Source organism: Passer montanus, unplaced genomic scaffold, assembly GCF_014805655.1.
Source record: "Passer montanus isolate IOZ18808 unplaced genomic scaffold, ASM1480565v1 scaffold12, whole genome shotgun sequence".
Taxonomy (NCBI): domain Eukaryota; kingdom Metazoa; phylum Chordata; class Aves; order Passeriformes; family Passeridae; genus Passer; species Passer montanus.
Genome location: NW_024358722.1, coordinates 1,890,289 through 1,899,964, shown reverse-complemented (window position 1 = coordinate 1,899,964; position 9,676 = coordinate 1,890,289). Strand labels below are relative to the sequence as shown.

At 48.6% G+C, this 9,676-nt stretch overlaps 1 protein-coding gene and 1 long non-coding RNA gene across 2 annotated transcripts in view; one reads left to right on the top strand and one right to left on the bottom strand.

The window, feature by feature from the left end:
• Positions 1-7,874: 7,874 nt before the first annotated feature.
• Positions 7,875-9,344, bottom strand: LOC120497010. The gene is made up of 2 exons (XR_005626408.1): positions 9,206-9,344; positions 7,875-8,871 (listed from the first exon to the last, which is right to left on the bottom strand). It is a non-coding gene; the product is annotated as an uncharacterized LOC120497010 (long non-coding RNA).
• KIF26B (kinesin family member 26B) overlaps positions 8,786-9,676 on the top strand; it is a 276,855-nt gene continuing 275,964 nt past the window's right edge. The window contains exons 1-2 of the mRNA XM_039698003.1: positions 8,786-8,921; positions 9,146-9,547. Of these exons, the coding sequence (XP_039553937.1) occupies positions 8,859-8,921; positions 9,146-9,547 (465 nt within the window). The 5' untranslated portion in view covers positions 8,786-8,858. The remainder of the gene's footprint in view (positions 8,922-9,145; positions 9,548-9,676) is intronic.

Genomic DNA, 9,676 nt, shown 5'->3' with positions numbered 1-9,676 from the left:
TTGAAGCCCAAATAAAATGAAGATTTTCCAAATAATACAACCTTACACAAACTCCTCTCTAGCAGGTGATCCTACATCGCTTACTACCCTGAGGTAGTGTGCAGCTTTTCCTAGAAAAAAATCAGAGTTGGTACACTTCTTTTTCTGTTTTAAGTAGGCTTAGCATGCTACAGAAGCACTCAATTTCTCTTGAGATCTTCCACTCAGTGGTGCTGGTTCATTTATTTATTTGTACGTAGACATAGAAGAACATGTCTCAGGTTTGCGGCATCTCTTCCACCTGTGATCCTGGCAGAGACTAAAATGTAAACAACATGGGAGCAAACACCAGCCTCTCACTGCCAACAAAAACACAGACAACACAAAATCACCAGTCCCTGTCCTCAGGCTGCCTCCCCAGCTGCATTCTGTTCCCGTTAGTGAACAAAGAAGCCCTGGCTTCTCCCAGCAGTGTGGAATGGCTCCTGAATACATTCACAGACACAGGGATTTGCCACTTCCAGGGCAGAGATTCCAGCTCTTTTGGGCCAAATGCATGCTTCAGTTTGTAGTCTCATTATAGAAAGAACTGTGTGAACATACTGGCACTCAAAAGCTTCTCAGTAAACATCAAAATTATCAACAAGTGCCCTTACTTAACAAAGTTTTTGTCAGAATATTGGTTCATTCTTTCAAGTAGGACCAGCCTCAGCTGTCACTGCAGCCCACCACATTTTTCTATCACATGCCTGACTGCTTCTCAAAACTCCTTGGTCACAGAATGTCGTTGTGAGTCTCCTACAACACCAGCCACTTCCAGACCCTCACCCAGCCTGTGCTAGGACATTTGGAACAAATGCATTACTGTAAATTGGTGTTGCTGCATTATTACAGATCAGGCATCATGCAGTGGATACAGTGATGAGGCTAGCAGTGGTTGAAATGCTCAATAATGCTAATTGCATGGGTGAACATTTCTTTAATATGGACAAGACTAAACAACCAAATTAAAATGTAGGTGATTCTAAACACACTTGAGCCTTGTCTATACATAAAGAGACATCCTGATGGGTCTGGGAAAAAGGCAGGGAGGAGCTGTGCAGGCAGAGGTTTTTTTTTTTTAATTTATTTTCCTTTTCATTGCAATTTTGTATTATTGGGGTTCTTAAAAAAATTATTTTATTTTATTTATTTATTATTTTAATTGTTAAACGGTTCTTATCTCAACGCATGAGTTGTCTCACTTTTACCTTTCCAGTTCTCTTTCCCATCCTGCTGAGGGGGAATGAGTGAGTGGCTGTGGGGTGGTGGATTGTTGGCTGGAGTTAAACCATGACAGGCTGTTAGATTAAATTGGCTTTTTGAAACTAATGCAGCTTTATGTCTGAATATAAAGCTGGTGCTCTCCTGTTCAACTTGCACATGCTTACATGGGTACAAACTAAATGGGCATAGCTAGTAAAAGGAGATTTACATTCAAACAACCATCAAGGAGGTCATGCTGATTTCATTAAGTGAATTTGAACTTCCATTTATGTTAAACTGGTGAAACTTTCATGAGCAGACAAGCTGTACCTAAAGAAGAGAAGACCTATTTCTGTTGAATTTGGTAACATGGGGTAATGCATTCCACTCTGCCAAAGCTTTCCAGCAGTAGGAAGAAATTCCTATTAGTTTCTGCCAGTCCCTGTGAAGCTGTGCTTGTCTTGCTAGCTGCCTAGGCATGGGGTTGTTTTCCCTCTGTCATGGTGTCTGACAGAATAGTTATGGATCAGAAAAAAGCCACATCGCACAGCTGCCCTGTGCTTGTGTTGCTTCCAGGGAGCACAGCTTGGGACCACAGACAGAGAATTCCATAAAGCTGTGAGTATTCCTGCCCAGATTCTGGGCAGGAATATTTTACCCCAGCCTGCCTGGGCACACAGACAGGCTGTTGGAGTCAGTTCCTGCACACTGATGTCTGTACTCAGTGACAAATCTTCTATTTTGTTTAAACCTGAAAGAAGTTGCTGTACACAGCAAACTGTGTTCACCTGGAGCACTGACTTCAAGGTGACCCTCTGATGAACAGGGATGCCTTACTGATCCCTTACTCTCCAGAGCTGTGCTGCCAAGTCTGAACACCCCTTGACGGGCAGACACAGAAACTGAAGTGGTCTGGCTCCAGTCATGAATCCTCCTGGGTTTCCCCATTGGGTTATTCAGGCAGTCAGAGCAGGAGAGCATAATACACTGGAGAAAAATTGATTACATAGATGGGGAAGGGCAAAGAGAGCAGCTCTGTACCCGTCTTGGCCACCAAACTGCAGCCACAGGATATGCAAGGTCTAGCCATGGCTCTGCCTCCCCAGCTGCAAGTGAGCTGATGAAGGGAGGGATACAGGGACCAACCTGTGTCTTTCAAGGCAGGTAACAAAGAGTTTGGAGGGAAATGGCAGGCAGATAAGCCAGTCATCAGCCCTCTGCAGTTGCTTCATAAAGAATATAATCAGTGTGGAATGATCTACTGCAAAGAGAAAAATGGAACAAAAAAAGTTTTGGAAATCTGCAAGCTCTAGGGTTCACTTTTAAACCTAAACTGGGGATAAAAGGAGTGTATGAAGTGTTTGAAGAGGAGCTGAAAAAAAGTTTGAGATTAAATGAATGCTCTGAGATCTGGAGTGGCTACTGTTATAAAAATCTCAGGAACACACTGCGGCGAGACCTCTGACGCAGCTTATCACAAATGTAATTCTCTGTTTCTTGAGCACTGACTTGAATTAGTTCACCTCACGTGAGCTGAGGGGCAGGAAAGAAATGTCTGCTGCCCTCTGTATAATCTTTCATTTAAGGCATTTACACATTCAAGACGATGATAGACTAGTGCCTGTGATGCCAGCTCTGTGGCTGATCTGCACTGCTATAAATTACTCCTGCAACAAGAAAGGATGCAGCATAAAAATGTGATGATATAAATACACTGCTGCTTGTTTCTCAGGGCTGCTTGGTCACTTTGCTGTGCTATGGCCACTTACCCCCTTCCACACCATCTGCCCTGTGTCCCTGGCTCCTAGGGTGAAGCAGGCACACATGCTGGTTTGGCATTTGCTACCCTCCTTTGCCTGCTTTCTCACCTTGGCACATGCTGGCCTATATTCCTCCTATTAATGCTGTTATTTTCTAGCATTAATTCCACCTTCTCCCCTTTTCTGCCCAAAGATATTTACTGAAAACAATTCTTTTGGAAGACATATTTTTCCCTGGTAGCTAGAAGGTTCTTTGAAGAACATTTAAAATAAATATTTTGCCTTTTAATATCTTCAGCCATGTCTCTGTGCTCAGGGGAAATTGCTAGCAGCATTCCAGAGCCAATTCCTGGCAATTCAGGAGGCCCATAGAGGCAAGGAAGGTTTCTAGACAAGAAGCAGCCTGTATCTTTCTTCATTAGAGACTGTGACTGGCTGTTGTTACTCCAATGATTTTTTGCTCTGTTGCTGTTCTATGTAACATCTGCATTGCTAAGATTTGGTGCTTTGCAATTTATAGGTACTCCCAATTTTTCAGGCTTGTCTTTAGTTCTGGAGTTGCAATGAATACTTATTGTGCCTGAGAAACAGAAAATGGGATTCTGTCAAATTTCAGTATTTGAATTTATGAACTTAACCAAAATTGGCTGCATGCCTGTAATTGCAATGCATCCTACTGCACAAAATGATTGCAAACTTCTCCATGCAATCCTGCTCCATGAGTATGTGCATGACACTGTATCCTTTATTACTTATGAAAAACACATCAATATTTTATTAATAAGCAGACATTGATTTTTACTGAGAACATAAAGATTTATGGAAGAAGGCAGAGCTGTGTGGCAGAAACTATGACAGCAGTTTCTAAAAAATCTATGGAATATTTTACATTTGAAATATAGAAAATAATTCCATTCAAAGTGAATCCAAATAGACAGTCCTTTGTGGAAAATAGATTGCTTCTGGTATCAAGCACAGGTGAATTTTAAAGACAACTGGTTTGAAACAGAATGAGACTCTGTCTGAATTTGAACACTCTCCTTTTATTTTATGGAGATATTCAAGGAGGCTCTCAGTAGAGCAAGGAGAGAACAGGCTAACATCTGTGCAATGGCCCTGAGGCAAAAGGTCTACACCAAAGAAACAGGGAGACATAGCCCTGTCAGGAGCACAGGAAGACCCTGCTGTTGTTTGCTGTAGGAAAAGGTATACTCAAAGTGGACTGATTTGGGTCTGCTGATAACAGCAGGAAGCAGAAGCTGTAATAAGGACAGCCTGGAGGGTTCCCTGTCTACGCTACACCACCTGGAACTAGGGATTGTAGCAGTGACTGGGAAGTACTTATTTTCCACTGTCAGTGTACTTTTACCCTGACACACAAGGTAAATCTTGGGACTGACTTAGAAACTGTGGTATAGCAAATCCCCAGCAGACAGCTCATACAGAGAATGCCCAGTCTTCATTCTCCATGACATCATGCTCAACAATTGTCAAGAGCAAGTAGGGAAACACCCTACAGACACATTGTATATCCCAGATACTATGGAAGGAACATTACCTACAGCACCAGAAGAACAAATTTGGTCCATCCAGCTGATTTCCTCCTGTACTGCATGTATTCATAAACCTGGCAGAATACTCAGGCTGTGGTGATGTGTGCTTCTCTCATGTGGAAGCTATACAAAAGAATAAAGGGACTTAATGTGTTTGAAGTACTTTGCTTTTTACTGAAAAGGTCCTATAGTTTGGCAAGGGGAAGAGAGCAAGAACTGGAATAGTTTTAGAGATGAAATATGTCAAACTGAGAAAGTTCTGATGATTTTTACTTGTAGCTCTTAATAATTAGCTGTTTCTATCTTTACGATTAATTCTTTGTCAGTATTACTACAAGTGCCTTCAATTTCCTCACTGTCCCCCAATGGACTCCAGCTCATTAATATGCAGCTTTAAGCAAGTACCAGAGCTGTCATGCATTTCAAATCTCCCCTAGGAAGCTTTTAAAAATTGTGAGTAAGACCTGATACTGAGACTTATTAGCACCAAACCTGGAAACAAAGCTTCTTTGCAGGCAGCGATGACTCTTCAAGTTACAGTTGCTGTCACCTTTTGTATGCTGAAATTTATTAAAAATGTGAATACCTCAAAGCACTTCTTTGATGCAGCCAACATTTCCAGCTCTTATAAACTGCTGTTTGTCGATAGAACTGGGCTTGTGCCAGGATATCAGATTTGAGTGATGAAGCTGAACTTCTAGGTCGGATTTAATTGCACTCACACTGAGAAATCCTCAGAAGAAATCCACTGAAGGCAGCAGAGAAATGGTACACCATGGCAAACACACTGCAGTATGATGGAGAAACTGGAAGGTTTTATACTTGCTAAAAGACAGGTCATAACAGTCCACAGATGTGTCATACCTAGATTGAGATCAAAATCCAGCCACAATGCTTTGAGACCAGCTTTAGCTTTAACCTCTGACACTTAAACCTGCATCCAAGGGTTTGGCTCTTGCCTATTTACTCATAAATGTTAGAACAGCTCCATTTTTTCAGCTCCATCTCAAATTAAGAACAACAGATATATCTGCTAGCATAAATAATTTACCAGGACTAAGGTTAAGGCAGATTCCCATGACTACAATGACAGAAGAAATGTGTAAACTTGAGAGCTGTGGAGCTGCCTGCCATTGGCATGTTGGTGATTCTACCAACCATCTTTCATTAGTGGAAATACATATGGAGTGTAAGATTTTTGTAAGAGGAAACCAAACCAACTTCCACACTAGAGTGCCTAAAGAGAGTGAGAAAGCCATACCTCAGTGCTTCTCAGAGAGAAAATTGTTACCTTAGAGAAAAGGTTCTTAGCAGAGCTTCTTGCTGGATACTATTGTGTCCCATACTTGGTTCAGCATGAAATAACAAGAACGGGAAAGATTTTTGCAGCAAAATACCTCAAACTAGAAAATTTGGAATATCTCTAATCTTCCAAAATTGTTCACAATTCAGCAAAGTCTTTCTGGAAAACCAAAGTGCCAGTAAATACTGACACCTGTCAGGAAGGAGAGCTGATGCAACAGCAACAGAGCTATTGACCAACAAAGTTACAAACCTGCAAGCTGTGAGAGGTGCTCTCCAAATGCACCTTCTTAGCATTTCCCGCCAACGTGACACATAAGGAAATGCAAATTTGCTACTGAGATTTGTCAGGCTCAAAGCTCAATTTCAACACGTCCTGAGGTCCTCATTTTCCAGCTGGAGGTGTTCTACCTTCTCACCAGACATGACCTCACTCCTCCACCTCAAACCAAACGCAGCCATGAGCTAAGGACCGAGAAAGCCATCCTCCTCAAGATCCTGCCATGTGGAAGGTTTCTGTCCTGCTGGGCCGCTCCATCTGCTCCAGCACCCCTTCACCCGCTGTGCTGGCAGGCACCCTTCGGGAGCCGTGACAGTGAACCCACCTCGTTTGGAGCCCTCGTACAGCCGGGCTCTCAGAGTCTTGGGAAGAGCTCCGCACGAGGAGGGGCGCAGCCCTTTGCCGCCGCGCCCGGAGGAGCCGCAGGCAGGGGGTTCCCCGGAGCAGGGCAGTGCCGCGCCCGTCCCGATCCCGATCCCGGTCCCGGTCCCGATCCCGATCCCGGTCCCGATCCCTATCCCTATCCCTATCCCTATCCCTATCCCTATCCCTATCCCTATCCCTATCCCTATCCCTATCCCTATCCCTATCCCTATCCCTATCCCTATCCCTATCCCTATCCCTCCGCCCCCCGCGCTCCCCCCGCCCGGCCGCCGTGCGCCTCTGCCCCGCCACCGCTGCCGCCCGGGACTGGGTCTGTGCGAGCAGCGCGGCCGCGGGGCCGGCAGAGCTCGGCGTCCCGCTCCCACCCGGAGCGTGAGGCTCGGGAGGGACCAGCGCCCAGCGCCCGGGACCACGGTGCCCGGCAGCGGACGTGGTTAGGCAGGCAGAGCTGGCGGCTGGGGAATTCAAGGTGTGCCGAAAAGCGAAGGAGATCCGCCAGCTCGGCACCAGGACTGAGGCCGGAGAAGGAGCAGTTGTGCACCGCAGTGTGAGCGCTGCCCCCTGTGAGCAGCGCGGGGCCGGGGCAGGCTGCGCAGCTCCGCGCCGCTGTGGGCTCGCACGGCGTTTCCCTGCCTTACCTTGTCATCCCTCTCACGTCTGCCTACGGAACAAACCACGGGATCTCTGCATGCGGATTTATGTGAAACACATTCACATGCAACAGCAGCTGGGGTGCACCTCCTTTGTTTGCCCGTTCGTTCCGCTTTTTGGGGTCACCTATGTAAATGCACAAGGTACTACCGATGCAGCCTGGGTATCTTGGATGGCATCACTTGTGTCAGTTTTAGATTAAAGCTTTCCTAAACACATCAGGAATGGCTGTTCCTCTCTCAGAGTGACAACATAGTGAAGTGAAAACACAGCAGAGCATTTTACACATCTTTACTACTGGCAGAGTATCTGTAAAGACATGCAAGCGCTGGGAGATACCTTGCTCAGCGATTCAGCAGGCTGGTTCTGTTTCCTCATGGCTGTTGTGGCCCAGGTACACTAGGGATGCTGGAAGGATGCGTTTATATGGAAGTAACAATAGGAGGTTGGAAAGGTGGATGCAAGTCCTCTGTGTGTTCTGCCCTCTCAGTTGCATCAACCTATCCATGTTATGATCCTATCAGGGGATCTGGCATTTAGCTCTTTATTGCCTCCATTTCTGAGAAAATTACCAACTCGTTTTGAGGGGGAAGATTTATTAGAGATGATTTTTCTATCTACAGGATTTGAAATAAAAAGAATATGTAACAGATACACATGATCAGCAAATGGAAATCATAATTAGAAAGGAAAGATTTACAGGGACACAAGTCTGTAGAATTTCATTGTTAAGAGATCAATTTATTATGCCCTTGACTGCAAGTTAAATTAATACACGTAAAATTGCAACATGGAAAAGAGATGCCAGTGACAGTCATAAATACAGCTTGCTTTTCTTTCCTAGTTATATAGGGAGGATTGGGAACACTTGTGAAATCACGTTCATTAAAGCCTGAATAGAGGCAACTAACCAATAACTGCGGTGGAAGCAACAAGGTTCTCCCCCCTCCTCGCACCCACCCGCCCTTTCCAAGAACGGGGGGAAATCACAGACGTCAATCAAGAAATACTGCAAAATAAGATGGACCCTCCCGGCAGCCGAGGCATCGCGCAGAGCAGCGGTGAGGCTCTGGCAGTGTGCTGGCAGCCGCCAGCCCTGCAGCTCCGCCGCTGACCGGGGAGCGCACGGGGCTCCGCAGCCCGGCTCTTTCCTTCCCTCCCTTCCAAACTGTCAGGCACAAATGGGCAGGAGGATATTGGCTGCAAGGGGCGCGGAGGCTCCTCCCAGAGCCTGGATCCCGATATTTTTGGAGGATTTCTTCTAACTCAGTTACAAACCTTGGGGAAGGGAACAAGTTGCCGCTGTAGCGGAGGCAGAACGCGCCTCTGCTTGGGAGAGCGCGGCTCTCGCTCCTTCTTTCGCCTTCCCAAGGCTACCTTGGATGCTTCACCTCACTTGCGGATGAGAGCTGTGCTGCCTGTTGGGGGGGACCGCTCCTGATTTGGATGTTGCTGTTTTTGTGAAAGCAAGGGTTGTAAGGGAATGAAAGGGGAGACAATGAAGAAAAACCGACCGGGAGAGAGCCCCAGCCCAAAGCGTTTCCCCGAGAACTGACGGGTGTTTTGGGGCTGAGCGATCCCGTCGGAGGCGGCGGAGGGAGCGAGCCTGCCCGCTCCGCGGGGGACTTCCCGGGACCGGCTATTCCCTTCGGATGCGGACTGGGAAACCTGCAGGAAATTCTCCCGCCGCCCTGCGAAGCCACCATGAATTCAGTGGCTGGAAATAAGGAGAGGATTGCGGTCACGGCGCGGAGCAGAAAATATGGGGTAAGTTGTCGGCGCCGGGGCGGCTCGGAGCGGTGGTGGCCGCCGTGCCGGGGCTCCTGCGCCTCCCTCCCGGCGGCTGCCCGCGATCGTCCCCGGCCCCGCGCAACTTCCGCGGTGCGGGGCGGGCGCGGCGCGGGGACCCCGCGGGCGCGGAGCGTCCGAGCGAAACTTGCCGGCGCCGCCGGGCCCCCCTGCCTGACCCGCTGCTCCTTCTCCCGCTCCAGGTGACCGAGCCCTGCTCCCCCACCAAGCCCGCCGCCCCCTTCTCCCCCGAGAGCTGGTACCGGAAGGCGTACGAGGAGTCCCGGGCGGGCGGTCGCCCGGCGCCGGAGGGAGCTGGCTCTGCCCTGGGCTCCTCCGGCACCCCGTCCCCGGGCTCCGGCACCTCTTCGCCCGGCTCCTTCACCGGCTCGCCGGGACCCGCCTCGCCCGGCATCGGCACCAGCTCCCCCGGCTCCCTGGGCGGCTCGCCGGGCTTCGGCACCGGCTCGCCGGGCTCCGGCAGCGGCGGCGGCTCCTCGCCGGGCTCGGACCGCGGCGTCTGGTGCGAGCACTGCAACGCCCGCCTGGCGGAGCTGAAGAGGCAGGCGCTGAAGCTCCTCATCCCCGGGCCCGTCTGCAGCAAGGTGAGCGCGGGGCCGGGAGGCGGGGGGTCCCTGTGCCCCGAGCGGCCCCAGCAGCCGCCGGGGCTCTCGGCCACCTGGGCTCCCCTCTGCCGGTGTCACCGCCGAGCGCTTTGCGGTTTGTTTGTGTTC